The sequence below is a fragment of the Camelus dromedarius genome, chromosome 18 (assembly GCF_036321535.1).
Source record: "Camelus dromedarius isolate mCamDro1 chromosome 18, mCamDro1.pat, whole genome shotgun sequence".
NCBI classification, from domain to species: domain Eukaryota; kingdom Metazoa; phylum Chordata; class Mammalia; order Artiodactyla; family Camelidae; genus Camelus; species Camelus dromedarius.
In genome coordinates this window covers 45,107,338-45,130,765 of record NC_087453.1, presented here as the reverse complement: position 1 = coordinate 45,130,765, position 23,428 = coordinate 45,107,338, and the positions used below count along the sequence as shown (strand labels likewise).

The window sequence follows — 23,428 nt, the reverse complement described above, 5'->3', positions numbered from 1 at the left end:
ACACCGCTTTCCCCGCCTTCCCAGCCTCCTCCCACTCTCCTCTCCAGTGTCTGACACTTGGTCTCTCTAGGCTCCTCCTTGGGGTCACCTCATCCAGTCTTGAGTCTTCAGATGGCACCTGTCCCAGCCCTTTAAACCCAGAAAGCCTGTCCCCGCAGGATGCCCCGAGAGGACGAGAGCCCCACCAGCCTCGGGACCTACCAGGTCTGGCTCCTGCCTTCTAGATTCCTGCCCTGGGAGGGCGGATGGGTGTTTGACGAATATTTATGGGGTCCCTGCCTTGTGCCGGGTCCCTGCCATGTGCCGGGCCCCGGGCTACAGAAGGCCCCACTCTGCACGCCGCCTCCTTCCTCCGCCCAGATTGTAACACTTTCTCGTGCTCACCTGGATACTACCTTCCCTACTGATGCTGAAAGTCACTGAAGCAGTCCAAGTGACCTGCTTTTAAGTCTTCAGTTGTCGTTGAAGTCACTGAGATAGCTTTAATCATTTTTATCTCTACCTCAATGTAGTCGCCGCCTAATTAAAAGCATGCTAAAAACCAACCTTTGACATGAGTCCTTCTCATGCTGGTGGAAACTGTACTCCCTGCTTCCCTCCACGCCGGCTCTACCTGCCTCACTTGTCCCACTGTGTACAGAAATCAGCTACCCTGGGCCAGAGGTACCCCTTCCACACCCATTCCCCACACCCGGGGTTGTGCATGAATTGTGGATGATCCTGCCATAGCCACTGGCGCAGGTGACGAGGTACATTTAAATCTAACAATTAAAATTAATATTAAAAATCCAGGCCCTCAGATGTGGTGGCCTATTTCAAATGCTCAGAAGCGACAGGTGGTGGTGGCCGCCATATTGGATGTGGACCATTTCTGCCATTGCAGAAAGTGCCACTGGACAGTGCTGGGCTAAGACCAGCCATCCTGGGAGGGCCTTCTCCCTCCCTCAGGGAGCCAGCAGGGCCCTCGCCTGTTCCCTGTCACCTTTCACTCAGACGTCTGATCCTGTCCCAGTTACTCCCATCCAGGCAGCTTCCTTCTTTAGAATCTCCTTAAAATTCTTTCCATTTTATAACCACAGGAAGATGTATTTCTCTGAGTCCCTAACTCTGAATCTTCCTGTCTCTCTACTCCTCTTTTTTTCCTCTCCTCCGCTCCTTTCCCACCTATATAAAAATAGATTTCCCACAAAGTTCTTCTACCTACCCAGTTTGTCTCTTGAAACAAATGATCAGAGCCTTAACGCCCCATGGGACAACAGTAAAATCACTAATGGATTCATAACTAGAGTCCCAGAAGGAGAGGAGGGAAGAATGAGGCAAGAAATAATGACCAAGAACTTGGTAGTTTAGTAAAAGTCATAACATATAGATTCAAGAAGCTCAGTGAACCTCAAACAAGATAAACTCAAAGAAAGCATACTTTGAGACATAATAAACACAGAACCCCCAGCATCAAACTGCTGAAAACCAAAGGTAAAGAGAAGATTTATAAGCACCCAGGAGGAGATGCCACTTCACGCACAGAGGAACAATGGTTTGAGTGACCACAGATTTTTAAAATCAAAACTCATGGATGTCAGAAGATGGTGGAAAAACATCTTCAAAGTGCTGAAAGGAAACAAAAAAAAGCCAACTGGCAGGCCATGATTCTATATCCAGTGGAAATATTCTTTAAGAATGGAGGCAAAATGAAGATGTTTGCCGATGGAAGAAGACTACAGAAACAGACTTGCTGTAGATGCTTCAGGAAGTTGTTCAGGGTGAAGGGAAGTTACATGGAAGGGAAACTTGTATCTTCAGAAATGAAGACAGAGCAATAAAACTGGAAAATATCTGGGGAAATACAAAAGTCTATTTTTCTTCTTAAGTTCTTTAAAACATACATGACTGTTTAAAACAAAAATTATAATATTGTTTTGTTGGTTTTTCAATGTGTGTGGAAATAATACACATGGCAACTGTAAGAGAAAGGGATTTCCAGGGAGAAGGGGCTTGTATAGGTACACGGTTTTTATATTTTAGGCAAAATGGTATAATATTAACTCCAATGAGAATATGAAAGACTACTGATGTATATTGTATCCACAGAGCAACCACTAAAATGTAAAATAAGATACAGTTAAACAGCCAGTTGAAATAGAACACTGAAAATATTCTTAATTTTTTAAAAAGTAGGTAAGGGGGAATAGAATAAGAAAAAACAGTGGAGACAGTAAACAAATAAGATGGTAGGCCTAAATCTAACCACATGAATAATTACATTAAATACTAATGGTCTAAATACATCAATTAAAATGCAGAGATATGGGGAGGGTGTAGCTCAGTGGTAGAGTGCATGCCTAGCATGCACAAGGTCCTGGGTTCAATCCCCAGCACCTCCATTAAGGAATAAATAAATAAATAAACCTAATTACCTCCCCCCAACAAAACATAAATAAATTTTTTAAAATTTTAATAAAATAAATAGAATGCAGAGATGGTCAGAAAGGATTAAAAAAATGTGTAAGTAGGTTTCTAGGTTGGTCCCCAAGACTCCCACCCCTCCCTTTGAATGCCAGCATGAACTTGAGTGTGAATGTGATGAGATGGGTGACTGGGCAATGCCCTATGGCACAGCTGGCTTTCAGATATGCCCTGTGGATCTGTCAGATGAGACCTGAAAAAGAGACCAGGCTTTTCCTGAAGAAGGAGATTGGACGTGTGAGGGGGATTTGCCACGAGATTCTCCGTCACTGGCTTGCAGATGGAAGAGGCCATGTGGCAAGGGATGTGGGTGGCCTCCAGAAACTGAGAGTGGACTCTGTCTGAGCCAGCAGGGAAACAGGGACCTCAGTCCTCAGCTGCAAGGAACTAAATTCTACCGCAGCTCCAAGCTCTGGATAGAGCGCTGGCTAACACTTTGATTTTAGCCTCGAGAGTCCCTGAGCAGAGAAGCCAGCCGCACCAGGACTTCTGACGCACAGAACCATGAGCTAACCGACGTGTGCTGTCAGGCTGCTAAGTCTAGTATTTGCAGCAATAAAAATACTAACACAAGCTACTTTACAATATCTATAAGAGGCACATTTTAGATATAAAGACACAGATAAGTAGAAAGTAAGTGGACAGGAAAAAATATACCATGCAAACAGCAAACCTAAGAAGGATATGAGATAAAGTGGACCTTAATATAAAGGAATGTTACCAGAGATAAAGAAGGATATTTCATAATTATAAATAGCACCGTGCAGGAGGCAGAGATAACGGTTATAAATTGTTCACATTCTTAATACAGAGTCTCAAAAAGGAGCAAAAATTTAAAAAATTACAGGGAGAAATAGAGAATTCCACAATAATAGTAAGAGATTTTAATATCCCTCTCTTGGCGATGGATAGAATTAGACAAAACAGTGTCGGTGAAGACATGGAAGATCCAGACATAACCATCAACCCCAGCGAGCTAACAGGTAACACAGAACACTACACCCAGCAGCCGCAAACTCCGCGTTCCTTCCATGTTCACAGTGATAATCCATCGGCCTGGACATAACACAGGTCTCAGTAAATCTTAAAAGATTGAAATCACAAAGCATGTGTCTCTGATCACAATGGCATTAAATCAGAAATCAATAAAAACATGGTCTCTGAGGACAACACGTTTCCAGATACTCTAAGGGTCAAAGAAGAAATCACAAGGGAGACTGGAAAACATTTTGAACCAAATGATAATGAAAATTTAACATGTTAAACACATGGGATGCAGCCAAACAGAAGAAACCGCAGAGCTTTCAATGCTTGTATAAATAATGACCTAAGGTTCTGCCTTAAGGAACTAGAAAAAGAAAGGCGAAGCAAATCCAAGACGAACAGAAAGAAGGAAATGATTGTTAAGAGCAGAAGTCAATGAGAGAGGAAACCGACAGACAACAGAGAGAATTAGCAAATTCAAAAGCTGGATCTTTGGGGAAAAATCAATGAAATTGACAACTGTCTAGCTAGACAGAGAACTTCAGACTGTCCCCTGCGTCGTCTTAGCTCGTGGCGGCTGCCGGCGGCCCCTGCAGCGCGTCGCCCCAGCTCTGCCTCCGTCAGCAGGTGGCCTCCTCCCTCTCTGGCCTCCTCCGGGCCATCAAATCCTTCTCTCCGTATAAGGGCACCAGTCCTTAGACTTAGGGTCCACCCCATCCAGGATGACCTTCTCTTGACCCGATTACAACTGCAGAGACCCTGCTTCCAAACAACGTCACATCCACAGGCGCTGGTGACCAGGACCACCTCTCTGCGGGCACGGATTCAACCGGCAACACCAAGGCCACAGTCAAGATAATGAATACGTCCACCCCGTCAAAGGTCCCCCCGGTGCCCTGACAGAGGCGCTGCCCAGAGCCGACTGTCGGGGGGATAAATACCCCGATATCTCTTTTCCTGCAATTTCCAACCCCCTGCCGGCACCTCCTGTCGGCGGAGCACAGTTACGTGTCAGAGAGCAGTGGGGCCAGGAGTGTCATCCGCAGGGGCCGCTCCCGTGGGGCAGAGCTGAGCGGGAAGCAAGAGTGGGACCTGGCAGCAGACAGGCCGGGGTCTGACTCAAGGCTTCAGGGGGACGTTCGGGCAGGAAAGTGTGTTGGATCAAAGCACATGAGGGTATCTGTCTGCAAGGTGTCCTTGCCGTGGCTCCAGGTCTGACCTGAACACTGAGCTGCTGGCCAGCGGGGGCGGCTGGAGAACCTGCGTTCAATGGGAAATGGGGGGAGGGGGTTCTTACACCTCTGCTTCCTAAACAGGGCGCGTGCTCGCCTCCAGAGGTTCCCCAGGATAAACTTGGCACACATATCCCAGGATCATCATTTTGGGGGGAAATTCTGGTGAACACTACACCCAGCAGCCGCAAACTCCGCGTTCCTTCCATGTTCACAGTGATAATCCATCGGCCTGGACATAACACAGGTCTCAGTAAATCTTAAAAGATTGAAATCACAAAGCATGTGTCTCTGATCACAATGGCATTAAATCAGAAATCAATAAAAACATGGTCTCTGAGGACAACACGTTTCCAGATACTCTAAGGGTCAAAGAAGAAATCACAAGGGAGACTGGAAAACATTTTGAACCAAATGATAATGAAAATTTAACATGTTAAACACATGGGATGCAGCCAAACAGAAGAAACCGCAGAGCTTTCAATGCTTGTATAAATAATGACCTAAGGTTCTGCCTTAAGGAACTAGAAAAAGAAAGGCGAAGCAAATCCAAGACGAACAGAAAGAAGGAAATGATTGTTAAGAGCAGAAGTCAATGAGAGAGGAAACCGACAGACAACAGAGAGAATTAGCAAATTCAAAAGCTGGATCTTTGGGGAAAAATCAATGAAATTGACAACTGTCTAGCTAGACAGAGAACTTCAGACTGTCCCCTGCGTCGTCTTAGCTCGTGGCGGCTGCCGGCGGCCCCTGCAGCGCGTCGCCCCAGCTCTGCCTCCGTCAGCAGGTGGCCTCCTCCCTCTCTGGCCTCCTCCGGGCCATCAAATCCTTCTCTCCGTATAAGGGCACCAGTCCTTAGACTTAGGGTCCACCCCATCCAGGATGACCTTCTCTTGACCCGATTACAACTGCAGAGACCCTGCTTCCAAACAACGTCACATCCACAGGCGCTGGTGACCAGGACCACCTCTCTGCGGGCACGGATTCAACCGGCAACACCAAGGCCACAGTCAAGATAATGAATACGTCCACCCCGTCAAAGGTCCCCCCGGTGCCCTGACAGAGGCGCTGCCCAGAGCCGACTGTCGGGGGGATAAATACCCCGATATCTCTTTTCCTGCAATTTCCAACCCCCTGCCGGCACCTCCTGTCGGCGGAGCACAGTTACGTGTCAGAGAGCAGTGGGGCCAGGAGTGTCATCCGCAGGGGCCGCTCCCGTGGGGCAGAGCTGAGCGGGAAGCAAGAGTGGGACCTGGCAGCAGACAGGCCGGGGTCTGACTCAAGGCTTCAGGGGGACGTTCGGGCAGGAAAGTGTGTTGGATCAAAGCACATGAGGGTATCTGTCTGCAAGGTGTCCTTGCCGTGGCTCCAGGTCTGACCTGAACACTGAGCTGCTGGCCAGCGGGGGCGGCTGGAGAACCTGCGTTCAATGGGAAATGGGGGGAGGGGGTTCTTACACCTCTGCTTCCTAAACAGGGCGCGTGCTCGCCTCCAGAGGTTCCCCAGGATAAACTTGGCACACATATCCCAGGATCATCATTTTGGGGGGAAATTCTGGTGAAAAGATTTTGATTTCACTGCCATCTCCCTCCCACTTAGGACAGGGCCTGAGACCTAGCAGGTGTTGGATAAATATTTGCGGAATGGAGGGTGAAGTGAGCACACTGAAGGGCAGGGCGTAAAGCCATCGCCCATGGGTGATCAGGGCAGGATGAGGTCCTGCCTAGACTCGAGGGGATGAGGGTCACCGTCACCCACCCCGAGGGGCATGTGGGCGAGAAGCCCCGACGTAGGCTGACCAGCCCCTACTCCCGGGTAAGGGTTCAGAGAACCCCCCATCCTCCCCCCGCCAGATGCTGCTGGCTTCTCCAGCCCAACCGCCCACGCCCGCCCCGCCCCCAACTCCAGTGCTCGCACTGACCTCCGCCCCCCCCCCCCCCCCCCCGAGGGGCCTCCGGCTTCCCCATCGCAGGGACTGGCCCCTCCCCCCACTCCCTCCTGGCCTCTGCTACTCCTGAACAGGCACCGCTGTGTATTTGGGTGCGAGCTGAGCTGTCACACGCCCCAGCGCACAGCGCTCTCTCTATGCGTATCTTCTAAGTCTCTACCCCACGGGGAAAGACCCACCACTGCTGTTTCCGGAACCTTAGGAGGTGGAGAGCGCAGACTCTGGGGTCTTGCTGGCCTGGGTGGGGAGCTCAGCACACTGCTGGCGTGGGGACACGGTGTTCTCATCTGTACAGTGGGGACGCTTCCCTTTACAGAGCTGTTGTGAGGAGGGACAGAACACCCTGCGAGCACGCAGCAAGGGGCCTGGGACAGGGAAGCTCGAGCCACTGCTGGCACCCTCAAATCCTGGCAGCGCCTCCATGAAGAGCGGGGTCCCCTCCCTTTGAGCCTTAGTGACCTGCCACTAAGACACAGGGGTGGTAGATGTGATCTGCTTGACTCCGAAGGCTAGGTCGTGGAAGGAGCTACGGCGTGTCCCTCTGTCTCTCTCTCTCTCTGTGTCTCTGGGTCTCTCTCTCTCCCACTTGCTCTTGGAGCCAAACAACTATGCTGAAAGGCAGCTCGGTCCCATAAAGAGGTCATTTATAAGTGTTCTGGGCAAAATCTCAGCTGAAGTTCCCCTAGCATCAACGGCCGGACGAGCAGGTGAGCACGCCTTCTCGATGCTTCCGGTCCCGCCCCCCCTGTGACGCCAACCACATGAGAGACCTCCGGGGGGAGCTGCCCACTGGGCCCGGTCAAACCCCAAGACCATGAGAGATAATAACGAATGACGGCAGTGGTTCCGTGCTGCTAAGTTTGGGTGGCTCGTTATTTAGCAGTAGAAAATCTGAACATTTAGGGAGCAAACCCTGTAACTACACCCAGAGGCGAACCAGATACGACCCCTAGCTTCAAGAGGGTCTCAGCCCAGGTGGGAAGTGGCAAGTGCTAAGCCTGGAAATTGAAGTTGAGAGCAGAGAGCATGGGGGGGGGGCCTTGAATGCCAAGCCAAGGCACTTGGGTTTTATGATGGAAAGGGCAGAGAAGCCTTGGGACAGACTGAGCAGCTCCCAGAAAGCTGTTCTGCAGGAAGATATGAGACAGGAAGGAAGCGGGCAGGGCACCGCTACTGAAGGAAGGGCACAGCAGTTAACACCAGGATAGCGGAGATTCAACTCCCCGGAGGCCTTGAGGCCCAAGATGGCGGGAGGTTTGACTTCCAGTGGCCCTCGAGCTTCATTGCATGCTGACTGTAATACATTAGCATGGTGAGTGGAGCTTCCGCGGGCGCCATGACGGTCCTGAGGCTGACCATAAAAGGTCAGCAAGCGGGTGACGGCCCAGCTCCTGGGAATCCCAGCCCTTCCCCCAGAGTAGCTGGACTAGCCCTCCCACTTGTTACCGAGCCCATAAAAACCAACGGCCCCTGCACCTCGTGGCCGCCCTCCCTTCTGAGATGACCTGCACTTGGTCTATGGAGTGTGGACCTACTTTTATTTTAAACTAAGCACCCCCCCCCCCACAGCTCGTGGCCTTTCTCTTGCCTTCGGCAACAGCCTGCTCTCTGTCTATGGACTATGTATCTCTCTGAATAAATCTACCTTTACTCAAATGAAAAAACCAACCCTGTAACTATAAATTCACTGCCCACCACCTTCCAGACCCCATGTCCCAGGAAGGTGGCGGCTCTCGCAGGTGGTGAGTGAGGTTCGGGGGGGACCCACTTACCGAGCAGGGGAGCGTGAAGGGCTTGGTGGGCGTGGTGAAGCTGGCACTGCGGATGGGGTCGGGGTCCTGGCCGTCGTTCCACTGAGCCAGGAGCGCGTCCCGGGACACAGTCACCCCCGCTGCCCTGAGCGCGTCCTCCACTGCGCTTTCCACTGAGTAGTTGTTGATGCAGGTGATGGTGGAGGTGGGTGGGTGCTGCACCAGGTGGATGTGGGAGCCCCGCACGCCGATGCTCAGGAGCATCTCCACCGTTGTGTACGTGTCAATTGTGTTCCCGTAGACAATGACATGCCCTAGAAGAGGGGGTGACATGCTAAGATACGTAGTTTAAAAAAAAAACCCAACAACCTTATTAGTCAAAGGCTCATAATGCTGAATTGCTCCCTGTAACCCTCTCATTTTTTTTCAGCTGCGGGAAGCCAGCGGTGTTCCCTAGCAACGGCGACCAAGATGATTTCGTAAAGAATTGGCACAAAACATCCCACAAAGTAGTCAAGTACTTTTAACACAGAAGTAGGCCATTCATTTATGTTCCTGTAATTTGAAAGTTGAAATTATGCTAAATGAAACTGTCTAGAATAAAAACCCTTTATCTTGTTTTTGTTCCCTGTTTGCTATACTCATTAAGGAAAAAGTAATTGCAAAAGTTTGCAATAAATAAGAGTTCTTTCTAAGGGATGAAAAGGATGACGGTAAGAAAAAAATTAGTCCTGTAGGTGATGGTACAGATATTTTAATACGTAATTGTTAAGTCATGTCGACTTCAAGGAAAGTTTGCCCTTTTTTGAGAACTAAAGACTTGCACATTCTGCTTGTAATAGACAATTTTATAAAGATTCAAATTCTGATTTTTGGGATATAAATTGTCAAAACCTAACAAAGGAGACTGCAGGGTGTCCTTCTGGTAAGTGAAAATAAAAATCACAAAATAATCTTGAAAGATTTCCCCTGTGTAAGAGCATTTTGTTGGTAACACTCTATGCCATTTCTTTATCTCTCTTAGAAATACTACAGAAGATAGGAGATACGCTCTTGTACAAATTATGTAAGCTTTAAGACCACTGACCCTATTAAAATGAGGGAGATGTGCCATATGATATTTTTGACATTGAATTGGTATTATTACCTTTTCACTAGAAAAGAAACAGTAGACTCACGTTTCAAGCAAGCCGTAACAATTTTACCGCAAAATGATGGGTTTGTGAGTCTCTCTCTTTTCTCCCGTTTATGAAACGGTATGAAAAGGAATTTTACAAGACAAAATAAATGGCAAGTGTATTTATTCAACTGGGTGGAATAAATTATGCAAAAATCTCTTTCTGTTCAAAACTGAAAGGAAGTGTAATGGCTCATCTTATTTGCTTAGAAGAAGAGGAACCAGAATAGCTTTCAGGTCGCTTCCCTGAGGGCGAGCGCATCCAGGAAGTGCTCCCATAATTCCCGGGGCCCAGATGTGGGTGCCCGGCCCCTCCGTCCTGCCCCCGCTAGGGCGCTCCGGCTCTGTGGCAGCGGTGCCGCTCTGTTCGGATGCGGCCGCCAGCCCCGCTCGGCGCGCTGCGTGTTCCTTCGGCTGAAAGAGCCACCATTTTGCTTAAATTACCGAAGCTGCCACCTGCTGCGACGCGCGACTCTCGGCTGGCTGCCGCAGCACAGAGCCAGCCCCCACAAGAGTCCACACGTGAGCCTGAAACTGTCCGAGGCGTGAGGTCTTCTGCCCCTTTAAAATATGCACGCAAAAACAGTATTCATTCCCAGTGACACAGATCCAAGCACTGAGGCCCCAGGCAACTCGGAGTTTAATATTCTTCCGGTCCCCTTCATGGGAGCTTCTCACAACTGTCCTGTGAGATGGGCATTTCCCCTGTGGGCTCACAGAAGCCCAGGCGCTGCGGTGCTGCTGCAGTTTGGAGAGCTGTATTTGGAGAGCCACAGACTGCAGGCAGCTGGAGAGGAGGATGCTTTCAATTCAAAACGTAATATATTTCATAAAACCTCTGATAGCGAAATTAGATGTTTACTTACAAGTATGCTAACTTCTAAATAGTTTTGTCTATCTTTAAGTTTAATTGGAAACAACTCCCCCCTCCCAAATGTGTAACTGTCAGCTGTTGTCACGATAATGCTGCATAACAAAGTACCCCAAAACAATGCCAGACAGCATACGCCTGTGCAAGTGGGCTCACACATCTGTGGGTGGGCTGATACTGGCTGATCTGGTCCAAGCTGTGGTGGGGTCAGGCCTGCACCATATGTCTCGAATCCTCTGTGGACCAACTGATACCCAAGGCATATTCTATCCAGGGGGCCGTGCAGGAGCAGAAGGATGCCACTGCTCAGGCAGCCTTCAAGCCTCTCCTTGAAGACATGACATCCACTAACCAAATCCACTAACCATTAACCAAAGCAAGTCCCGCAGCCATGCCCACACCCAGGGGAGGGGTATGGATATTTGCTGAACAATAGTCCAAAGTCACAGTGATACTGGGCACACAGCAAGTAGATGCCTATGTGATGTCATGAAACTTTTCCCCCTAAACATGTTTTAGATGATTATCTACTTACATTCTCTCATTACCCACAAAACAGAAGAATTTTGGGATAACTTTTTTACTACATAAATAAGAACACATCACAGGTCAAATCACATCCCTCCACAAGCCTGACGCAACAGAGTCAGCCTATTACTCTTTGCCAGTGTGATCCCTTTTCTTTCAAACGTTTCCACTCTGTGTGGGGCTATCACATTGTGACAGTTGGCTGGATCTGGGGCTGAATCAAGAAGGAAGATGGAAAGGAAAGGAAATGGAGAAAGAAAGGGAGGGCAGAGAGAGAACTGACAGGGCCTCAGAGAGACGGATCTCCTTCGATCGCTGGCTCAGAGCGAGAAGAAAGAGTTTAAATGTAGGTGAATAAAGCTGAATCAGAACTGCCAGGGGGCATGGTCCAGGCACATGCATTTTCATAAGTAACCCAAATAAATCTTGGACACGTGGGGGGAAAAAAAACAGGTGAATGAGATCATCTGTCTCATTTATATTTATTTTTTAGATTCCACCTACACGTAATAGTAAAGCGTATTTGTCTTCCTCTGTCTGACGTACTTCACTTCGTATGATCATCTCTGAGTCCATCCATGTTAATGAAAAAAGGAGGTAGGTGAAAGACAGTGGTTGCGGGGTGAGGGCGGGGGTGGGCGAAGTGGGCCGTGAACAGCAACAGGGCAAAGGGCTCGGTACGGGCGGCGCTGGGCCTGACAGTGTGTCCCAGCCCAGGTGGACGAGCCTGGTGGCTGGGGTCCCCCTGGCGCAGAGCGTCCTAATGGCTGTCGGGGCGGGGGTGGGGCGGGGGTGAGGGCGGCCCCAGGGTCTGCGGGACCCATGGCATCTGTTCACCCACAGCAGGCTTTAAGAGGTCAGACAATGTCAGTTCATTAAAGATTAATTAGTCGACGCATTTCCACCACTTAGGTGCTTTGTACCTCTCCGAGTCTTTGCAAATATTTAGAAGGAGGTGACACGTTGCAGGGGCTTCCTTCATCTTCCTGGGGTATCGTCTGCTTTCTTTGGAAGCTTCCATGAATAGATGGAAGAAATAGGGTGGAAAAGCTGAAGCTTTCCCCTGGATGTTGGTTTTCTGTTCAAAGATCTGGTCACTGTCTTCTCTGCAGCTCAGTTTATTTAATGAATAAGAAACAACCAGTTTTGGGGGGGAGGGGGTGGGAAGGGAACTAGCTCAGTGGTAGAGGGCGTGCTCCATGCACGAGGTCCTTGGTTCAACCCTCAGTACCTCCGCTAAAAAAAGGAAAGAAAGAAATGAGTTTCTGCACTTGATCTGAGAGGTGACGGGGGAAAGCGTGGGCTGCCCTACTTTGAAATGGCAAATGAGAACTGATGATGAGAACAGTCTGGGTGCATTTTCAAAAAAGGGATAATGGAATCTAACCACGGCAGTTTGCGTGGGAAGCCAATCTTTTTTGCTCCTCCTAGGGAATAAATTATGCATTACTGAGATTGCAGATCTGAATCGGGAAGCAGAGTGCAAGGAGGGCAGGTTAAAAAGACGACCGTGTGAAAGCTCCCGGAATTGAAGTTGGCAGGAAGAGCACCCGGGCATTCTCTCACGTGAACCTGCAGCGACCTTGGAGGCAAGGCGTGCAAGGGCGCCTCCAAGAGGGAAGAGGGGCTTCGCGGCGACAGCCCAGCTGGGGAGGAAGAGGGGACCGGATGATTCATAGCACCACCTCGCGAGCTGGCAAGTCTCCACCTCAGGCTGCAAAAGCACTGAGACCTGCCACTGGAACATTGGCATAAAGGCGACGGTGGTGCTTTTGCTCTCTGCCACCTGCTCGCTGAAGGTGCGGGTGACTACGCCATTCACACCAGCGACTCGGACTGCGGGACCGCCAAAAGGAGGCAAGCACACGAGAGGTAGAGATGAAGAGTTCTCCAGGAAGAAAACCATCAATTGAAAAGACGAGACGAGAAAGGTTTCCTGGTCTGCTATTCTGGGCAGGAAATCACATCTCAAGAGGATAAGAAATAAACTTAGGATTTATGCACACAGATATTAATAAGAGTTTTCCTTCATTGTCACTATATTTTTAAGAACAGAGAAAACAAGAATTATATACTACATTTTGTAATTTATGTATTTTAAATTATTTCTAAGTATGTATATTTATATATTCCATTGTACTTTAGTGAAGAATTATATTTCCTTTTCCATTTCAAAAGAAACAGTGATTATGTATGATCAGAACAGGAATATGAGACAAGTTTCATTATGCTCAAATTGAGGACAGAGAGGTTAATACTGAGCTTCAGGTCACACAGCAGAGGATGGTACAGCAGAATCCGACCTGCCCACTCTGATCTCAGAACCAGTGTGCACACCACTACACTATATTTGCAGATGAATGAACATGTTCCCTTAAAAAAAAAAACACCTCTAATTGGCATTTTATCTGTATAATTAACTTAAGCAAATAACCAGACAATGAAAGGATTTTAAATAGATATCACAGAATATTAATAAATAGTGAAATAAACACTCACTTAAAAACATATTATGTCCAAGAATAGACCAGCAAATACTCTTTTTATTTTTGTATAAGTCAGAGCATAAGATTTCTATGACCCAAACCTGACCTGTCCATTTTGCTCTACCAAACAAAAAGGGAGAATGTATTAGATATAGCAGGACAAAGACTTTGTTCGGTGATTCATGCACCAGAATTTTCATGTTATACTTTTCTTACAAACATATTTTAACAAGGCAGTAAACTGTATTTAGCTAAAGATGAAAATGATTGCTCCATTTGGGGCCATTAAGGCAGTGTTTTTTACTTTCACCCTACTTTTCATTTTCATGGCAAGTACGGAGGTACTAGCAGATGAATTTCAATCAGTTTCAGTTAATGCCGAAAACCATCATGATGTTAGTAGGGTTCTACATGAAGCCCCATCTCAACCCTCCAGGTTTTGCTTGCAGTTGAAAGCCAGTGACGTCAGCTGGGCTCCAGGGTACTGGAGTGGTCCTCATAGTTTAGGACAATTTGCATCTACAAACCCCTCCAACTCCAGAGCCCCCGTAACAATTTCCTTCAGACTGGATGAATTTCATCACAGAAGAACTGTCTCCCCTTTGGGAGCAGAGGAAGGCACGACAGAATAGAGACCGTGGTGGGGAGTGGTGACACTCTCCCCGCAGGTCCCTGCGCGTTCTCAGGGGCAGAAATTCAGAGGACAGCCAACCGCCTCCTAGTGACCGCCCATGGTTTCTGCTAGCCAGCATCTGTCTGTCCTTCTAGAACAATCCCTCCACTGTCCTCAGCAAACAAGCCCCTCCTCTCGAGTCCCTGTGCTTCGAAGTGAGGCTTGGAGTTTCCCAGGGTTTGGGGTGTGATTCCCACCAGATGGACGGGAATGGACATTCCACCCAGTCACAGTCAGTGAGACACGGGATTTTTTTCTCAGACTCTGGGAGAAGGGCTCTGCCCTCAGCTCCCTCCCGCTGACCCCACCCTGAACTATCGAGAAAAAGGAACATTAGCCCTGAGGGAGCAAAAGCTGACTGTCATGAGAAATGCCCGCCTTCTTTCTGGAGTAATTAGGAAGGAGGGCTGACAGGCGGAGCGGTGGTGATGGATGTGAGGACAAAGCCCTGCTCCTCGTTTTCATCAAGTGCCCACTTCTGGTTTCCAGCTTCAGACACCATCAGCCCATAAGGGACCTGGACGTAAGCTAGACGGCTGCGCCGGCAGGACCACCGAATGGATCAAAGGTGGCTCCTCCCAGCGCTGCACTGCGTACGCGGCTGCCCCGCCTCCACTGGCCACTGCCGTCTCCCTAATCCATCCTTACCAATGCCTTTCTCTCTACCGCCATGAGTGCCACAGGTGAGGAGGTCTACCTTCCTCCAGGGCTGTCTTATGCAAGCCTCACCCCCTGTTCCCCATCCTCTAAAAGGTCACGCGCTGAACCTGGTCTGAGGTCCTCCACCACCTCTCCCACTACTGCCCTTCACAGAGTCTGCCTGGCCCAAGGTGACAGGTCATTGTCTTTGGATACAAATCAAACTCCCTCAACCTCCTCTTTAAGGCTGAACGCAAACCCTCCCTTCTTGGGGAAGCCTTCTCCAAATTCTGCGGCCTCCAAGGCTCCCACTCAGGCCACAGTGCCTCTCTGGAACCAGACTGGTACCTGGTGTGCCCAGATCCCCGTGCACCATCCCCAGGACGGCGGGGGCTGAGGCCGACAGTCTGGCGAACCTTCCGTGAACAGCAACAACACATGTGGCAGCAGAAGCAGCCACGAGTACAACCACAGCCTACGCGTAGGAGATGCTGTCTGTCCTGAACTGCATGTGTAAAACCTTATCTAATCCTCACAGCAACCCACGAGAGGGAGATATCTGGACTGGGACTAATTAAATTCAAGTCTGAACATGAGTCTAATGATGAAAAAGCTACACAGAAAAAGAGCTTCCTCAAGGCAGGAAGTTAACGTTTTTCTTCCCAGTTTTCCTTACATGACAAGTCACTGAAAAGGGCCACTACCCTGAGTTGAATTAACTTGGCTGAGTCACTTTCTCAGATGCCTCCAGCATCTGAGTGTTTAGGCCACCTACCTGGGAGGTACCCTGGAGGTGTCATTAAGCATTGGGCCCAGGGAAAACAGCCTACATTTAAGACAAGAAACTAACTCCTACAGACTTCTTCCCCTGGCTGTTCAGTGCACAAAGGCAGGCACGCAGGGGTTTTGTGCAATGGCTAATGCAAGACATTCTTAACTCTTGCAAAAGCATTTCCCTTTAAGTGGACACCAGACCATCACTAGCTTTGATGACCAGTCAAAGCAACAAATAGCACTAATGCTCTTCCCCATCCGAAAACCAAGAGCCTCTTGCTTTGGGATTTCTAAATTCTCTGCCATGAACATTCAACCTTAAGAACTTGCATTGCCACTTTCAAAGGCCCTTTTCTTGGTCAAAATGGTCCTTAATCCTAACATTCAAAACAGCCAACATTCCGATTAAAACACTGCATTGTAACAGGACTGGACACAGTCTTAAGACATGATGTCTACGTTGTATTGAACTGTTCATTGGCGTTTGTGCTTTCAGCGAGTTTAAGTTACATTTTGAAGTCTGGACTTGATGAAATGGTAATGATTGGTCACAAACTGTATGGATAAAAGCAGGGTTCTGCAGACAGGGACTCATCCCCTATTTTTATAAATAAAGTTTTATTGGAACACAGCCATGCCTGTTCATTGACATTCTGTCTGGGGCTACCTTCTTGCTACAACAGCAGAGCTGGGTAGTCAGGACAGAGACCACATGGCCTGCCAAGTCTATCTATGGAAAAAGTCTGCTGACCCCCAGATCAGAGAATTCCCTAAGTGTACTTAGGTCATAGGGCAGTGGTTAAAGAATGACTAAAATGTTGAAACATGTTTAAACACACACAGATGCAAAACTGAAAATAATACCAAGTTATAATGCAAACATTAAAATCCTTTGACAAGTTTTCAATCTGCATTTCTGACATGTATCTACATATCCCACATCTGCCCAAAGGTTCCAGGCCCAGCTGGTTTTATGGGTGAGTTCTGACCAACTTCTAGGTTACACAAAATATTTCTGACCCCAGAAAAATATGGAAAGCTTCCCCAAAACCCTTTGTGAGGCTAGCATTCCCTTGATTGCAAAACCTTGAAGTCAAGCATAAAAGAGAAAACAGGCCAATCTCACTTGTGAATTTAGATGCAAATTGCCTACAAGTATTAAGAAATTGAATTCAGCAATGTATTGAATGTCCTTTGATATGTAGTTTTGATTTTTAATGAAGCAAATGTAGGAACTTGACAAAAAGTTAACTCATGCCTAAATCATCCACCAAAAAAATCAGAAGGAATGTATTTAATTTTAATAGATTAATTATAGTAAGTAATATAATTAAATTATATTTAAATAAACACATTAAATAAAGTAATACATTAATTTTATATATCGGTCCCCACACTCCAGACACTTTGTGATTTTTCCATCCCTGGACTGAACTGAAGGTCTGGGTCAGAAGCCCAGCCCAGAACAGGGGGTCACATAACCCAACCAAGTTGCTGATCCTGTCTGCACTTTCGATAAAAGAAAGGGGCTGCAGTGAGTCTCATCTCAAAAACTCAACTCCCAAGTTTCAATTAACACAAACAGGCAGCCAGGCCCTGTTCTGGTTATTTTACTGGTCAAATAATTTCCGCTAATCCCAGTAATAGAGAGGAAGATGCTCGAGAAAGCACTTTTGAGTGGCAGAGGCACTTACTTGCTCAAATGTTTTACTCTCTCGCTTGGATTCAGAGAGAGGCATGGAACCCGAATACGTGCGTTTGTGGGAAGGACTGAGCTGGCACAGCGAGGAGAACAATGGATGCTGAAAGAAAAGAGCCCTTCCGACTCAGACCTTTCTTTTTCTTCCTAGGTCTTTTCAAAAGCTCCACAAAAGGAGGCATATTTTCCATATAATTGCTAAACATGTTTGCTTATTAAATTATTCTTTAATTAGTTAATGATTTTAGCCATGCTTTGCTCTTCAGATATTCATTTTGTGTAATAAAATAATTATAGATAATTAAACTATCTCAAGCTTTTTTCTTTCCCCCAGCAAACATGCTGGGTATCCAAAAATGACAACAAGTTGTAAATTAATCTGGAAAACAAAGCATGACAGATGAATGATTTGGTTGGAATTAATTAGGCACTAATTATATACTGGAACTAGACAAAGAATGAGACTCATTATAAGCATAAAACACGATTCTGAAAAGATGCACAGTTACCAGCATCCTTACCTTCTGCGGTGATGGAGTTATTCCTTATCCAAGTCAGGGCCCTTAAGCAATCTTCTTCGTCGTTGAGGGTGAAATGATTGCAGGGAACTGGACCGGTGTACCTCCGTCGACTGCTGTCCAGAACCTCTCTGTTCGTTGGGTGTTGGCTAATATCAGCCCCTGTAGGGCATGGGACCTGAGGTGTGTTACAGAGCAACACTTATTTCAGAGGTAACAGGTAAGCACTTACAGAGCAATAAATCAAGTGATAAAAATTAACATAGCAATGCCCCGGTACTGGTGTGCTTTTTCCAGTCTCCAGATATAATCAGGTCTTCACTGAAAAAAACCAAATGGGTGGAATGACCACTCGGAGTCAATTCGCAGAAGACATTTGCCCTGGTCATCTAATGCTGCATAACAAATGATTCCAAAGCTCAGTGGTGCAAACCACCGTTCAACAGGCTCAATGTCTGTACATTGCAGGACTGGGACAGTGTGATGCACACCAGAAATTGACACATTGTAACTGACTGCACTTCAATTTAAAAAACAAAACAAAACAAACAGGCTCAGAGATTCTGTAGGTCAGGAATTCAGACAGGGCAAGGTGGGGCAAGTTTGTCTCTGTTTCACGATGTGGGAGGCCTCAGTTGGGAAGACTTGAAGGCTGGGGGTGACTTGATGGCTGGGGGCTGGAACCTCCTGGAGATAAACTCTCAATCTTTTTTCCTTCCCCAAGAAAACATGCTGGGTATCTTTTTTAAATGTGAAGCCATCACTATAGGTCTAGCGGATGGCGCTGGCTGTGGGCTGGCACCCCCTGGGGTCGCTGGCCAGAATACCACATGTGGCCTCCCCACGGGACTTGAGCTTCCTCACAACACGGTGGCTGGGCTCCCAGGCATGTGTCCTTAGAGGGGGCAGAAGTCCAGAGAGCGCCACATTCTTCTCTAACTTAGCCTTGGAAGCCCAGCAGAGCCTCTCCTGCCATATTCTATTCACGGAGGTCACCCTAGAGGCCTGCCTGGAGTCAAGGAGATGGAACCCAGAATCCACCTGTTGTGCAGGAGTGGTGAGATCATGGAAGAGTACATGGAACTGGATTGGATGTGGCCAGTTTGGGTAAAAACCATGTGTACAGAAGCAATTATACCAGGGGGTGAAATTCAAGTGTATACAGGGCCCAGGAAGAAAAGAAAGTGGGCTACTATTTACTCGTGAAAATTACAGCATTATTCTCCACTTTGTCAAAGAATGTTCTCTCTTTCTCTCAACACAGAGCCTTCCCACTGCTCCCGCACTTTTGACGCAGATGGGAGCGCAGACAGAAACCGTCCTCCGCTAGGGAGGCGGCCGTGCAAGCACGATGAAGGATGAGGCCGACACCCGTCCTGGTTGCCAGGGAGACCGCGGCTACCCAGAGGGCCGGCCTGGCCAGAGCACTCCGCCGTGACTCCACTCCAACCAGTGGTCGCCAGGGTGGAGTGTGGGTTCGGGCGGGGCTCGATCTGATTTCTCAAGAAATGCCAGCTACTTGGACTTTTTCTACGGGGGCTCCTGATTTTTTAATTATTTGGTTCAAATTAAAACCAAACAAGCAGATGCCACTGTGGAAGCCAAGTCAAATGGCATAGCGGCGTGAGTTTGCCCAGTGGCCCCCACGCCGCCCCTCCGGTTTGCTCGCGGTGGCCAGGTGGAGATTTGGGGAGATAATGAGGCTGGAACCCAGAGCAAGACTCGCAGGCAACTGGGTCTCTGCTGGAAGCCCGGCGCCAGCCGTCCTGCGTGCTCGTGGTGTGAGGCCGGGGCCCGGGGCAGGACTCGCTCTGCAGCTGTGGTGCAGCAGGGACTGACACCGGTGCAGGGGCAGGTCCTCCTCTCCTGACCCGCGCAGGCAATGCTTTCTTGCACTGGGGAGGCGTGAATGCTGCCTGGGCAGGAACACGTGCGGCTTCACTGAACCCCAGGTGATGTCTGGAAAACTTGGTTACATCCTTTCTCAATAGAGATGGTAAAGTCTCGGTACATGGCTGTGCTGTATTGAATTCAGCTTCAGATGGGACTACAACCAAAATGCAGAATCGATTTTTAAAAGATGGACGTCCCTGCTCCATAAAGAAGCTGCAGGGGGAGGGTGTTGCTCAGTGGTACAGTGCATGCTTAGCATGCATGAGGTTCTGGGTTCATCCCTAGGACCTCCATTAAAATAAATAAACCTAATTACCTCCCCCCGAAATAATTTAAATATAATTTTATACTAAGGGACAACCCAAAAGTAGTGATCACTTACTACAACTAAAACTGTGGAGGTTAAAAAAATACTCTCATTAGCACTATAATTTGTTTAGCAACATCACACTAAAATTTTGGAATTATTATCCACTAGTTACCATAAAGCAGTCCACTGAGGATTTTGATGAATGTTTTAAAGTGCACAATATTGACTACTGAGCTTTGGAGATTTGAAACTTGATCAGAACTACAGTAAGTGTTATAGTATAAAATAAAATAAAATTGAGGTAATATTACGCCAGTTTAGTAAATCATGCTTTAACAAATCAGGAAAAGTCCTTGCAGAAAAAGGCAAGACTGAAGAACTAATTGAGAGCTTTCAATTTAGAAAACTTTCAATGAATTATCATGCCAAACAGTGAGTGTTTAGATTAAAAAACAAGGAAGAATGTCCATCAATAGATGACTGGATAAAGATGTGGTATATTCATACAATGGAATACTACTCAGCCATAAAAAAGAATGAAATAATGCCATTTGCAGCAACATGGATGGACCTGGAGATCGTCACTCTAAGTGAAGTAAGCCAGAAAGAGAAAGAAAAATACCATATGAGATCGCTCATATATGGAATCTAAAAAAAGAAAAAAGGATAAAGAGGACACTAATGAACTCATCTACAAAACAGAGACAGAGTTGTAGACAGTAAGCAATCTTATGGTTACTGGGGGAAAGGGGCTGGGAAGGGATAAATTTGGGAGTTCGAGATTTGCAAATGTTAACCACTATATATAAAAGTAGATGAAAAACAAATTTCTTCTGTACAGCACAGGGAACTATATTCAATACCTTGTTACAACTTTTCATGAAAAAGAATATGAAATCGAATATATGTATGTATATGCATGGCTGGGACATGATGCTGGATGCCAGAAACTGACACATTACAACTGACTGTACGTCAATTAAAAAGAAACAAGGAAGAGAAGGAAAATAAGGAAACGGAATTAGGTCAGAAACAAAAATGAGCTTTCTACAGTCCTGATACTGCATTCTCATAACCCATCTAATTCTCCTGTGATCTTAAGTGTGTGGAGTTGGTTTTGTACATTTCTAAACTATAAAGAATTAGAGAAAATAAAGGAAAATTAATGGGCTAATATAGTTTTCATAATCACACAATGGCATTTTCACAAAATAGGCAAAATTGGAGCTAGGATTTTAAATCCCACAGCTAATTAATTTGTCCACAAAGAGTTTAGCAGAATTCAATAAATCAAAAAGGATCTACGGGGAAAAAATATTATGTCACCAACGAAGGGAGGGTATGAAGTTTAACAGGAGGGCATGGCTTTAACGGAGAAGTGCCATCGGCGCTGGCTGTTCAAACTAGAGAGTCCTCTGCTACCAATCAACCTGGCACCAATTTGGGACTGGAGAGAAGCAGACGGCTTTTCAACCATTCCATTGGATGATTCAGGACTGCCTGAGCAGCGCTAGCACTGCTTTGGGGAGCCCCTTGGCTGCTCTGTTTTCCTGGGCAAGTTAACATGACAGCAGGGGCTGCTGGTGGCACATTCTGTCTCCTTTTCTTTCTTAGCAACAGACTCCTGGGACATATGCCTGCTTGGAACATTTCCCAACTCACGACCTAAGAGATGGTCAAGAGAGTCCTTGGGCAGTGGGGAGCTGGTGGAAGTGGAGGATGTGAAAATTCATTTTATTCTAGTTTTTCCTCCTTCTTGCTTCTTGCAAATGAAATGGCTGGAGCCACAGCAGCTACCACAAGATGCTGAGGATGGAAACCACATGTCAGATATGGACAAGGTACCTCAGCCTTAGTGCACCTCGGTTCCCTCCTCTGTGGAATGGGGATGGAAGTGGCGCGGAGCTCAGTGTGTCACTGCAAGGGTGACGTCAGTGAACACACACGTGGCACGAGGCTAGCACTCGATCGGGGTCAGTTGCTTCTGCCCCTCCTTGGCACCACAGCACCACCTGCTCACTGTCCCCGGGGCCCTGATCTTCCCTCCTAGGGGAGGCCCTGACCCTTAGGAAGCTGTTTCTCAGGATGAGTGAGCGCTGTGGCCCCATCACTTCTGGTGTCTGTAGCATATCTGCATCCCAGGCCCCACTGCCCAAGTCCATTCACTTCTACACGAAAACCCTTCACATATTTGAGGACGGCCACCCGGAGCCTTTGCCCCCCGGCTAAACATCTGGGGTGACCTTGAGTCCCTGGAGGGGTTTCTGCTCATACTTACGTGTGATGCCCAGAAACGCACACCACACTCCAGGTGGACCGTTGCTCTGGGACACAGCCCCTGGCACAGCCGTGTGCAGCACAGAACAGGCCCGCGACCTCCGCGCCGTCGTCACGATTTCACCCTCTGTCGGCACCTGCGCTCTTATCCCCCTCGGACGTTCTGCTTCGCTGGGTGTGAGTGTTGCTGCCACTCCTGCCAGCTGCTTGACGCGCTTGGCGCCTTCTGCTGGTGCACGTGTAACTATCTCTTCACTCTTCGGCTTTGGGCCTGGTGGTTTTTGTACACCTCTTTTACTTTTATTTTGCTGTTGTTAGATATACTGTGGTTGTATTTTCTTTTTTTTTTTTTTAGTGTTTTCAAACTTTTTAAAAAAATTTTTTAAAAATTGAAATATACTCAGTTTACAATGTTGCATCAACTTCTGGTGTTACAACACAGTGATTCATTTAAACACACGCATACATACTCCTTTTCATATTCTTTTCCATTATAGCTTATTACAAGGTGTTGAATATAGTTCCCCATGCTATACAGTAGGACCTTGTTGTTTATCTATTTTATACACAGTACTTAGTATCTGCAAACCCTGAACTCCCAATTTATCCCTTCCCACTTCCTTAAACCCCTGGTAACCACAAGTTTGTTTTCTTCATCTGTGAGTCTGTTTCTGTTTTGTAAATATGTTTATTTGTCTTATTTTTTTAGATTCCACATATAAGTGATCATATGGTATTTTTCTTTCTCTTTCTGGCTTACTTCACTTAGTATGACAATCTCCAGGCCCACCCATGTTGCTGCAAATGGCATTATTTCACTCTTTTTTATGGCTGAGTAGTATTCCATTGTATGTATGTACCATATCTTCTTTATCCAGTCATCTGTCAGTGGACATTTAGGTTCCTTCCATGTCTTGGCTACTGTAAATGGTGTTGCTATGAATGAACACTGTATTCCTCTTGCATTCTGAAGTCCGTGTAAGAAGAGACTTTTGGTCTTTTAAAACCACGACTCCCACTGCTATGACTGTTGGTTTATGCCATGATACTTTCACACTTAAGCACTGCAGCTGTTTACTTCCTTTCCTTCCCTTTGATTACATTAAAGATGTTTTCTTCCATTTCATCTTTGGTTTTTGGATGGCAAGTTTATTTATGCTGCTCAAAAGCATGCTTTAGCCATACTCCCTCTAAATATAAGCATC

The 23,428-nt window shown here is 47.2% G+C and overlaps 1 protein-coding gene across 2 annotated transcripts in view; it reads right to left on the bottom strand.

Annotated features, from left to right (window-relative positions):
- The window catches only part of CFAP61 (cilia and flagella associated protein 61), a 258,634-nt gene that overhangs the window by 66,893 nt on the left and 168,313 nt on the right, over positions 1-23,428 (bottom strand). For both annotated transcript variants that reach the window (XM_064475921.1, XM_064475922.1), the window contains exons 21-22: positions 17,747-17,921; positions 8,400-8,692 (exon numbers count right to left, since the gene is read on the bottom strand). In XM_064475921.1, the coding sequence (XP_064331991.1) occupies positions 8,400-8,692; positions 17,747-17,921 (468 nt within the window). The remainder of the gene's footprint in view (positions 1-8,399; positions 8,693-17,746; positions 17,922-23,428) is intronic.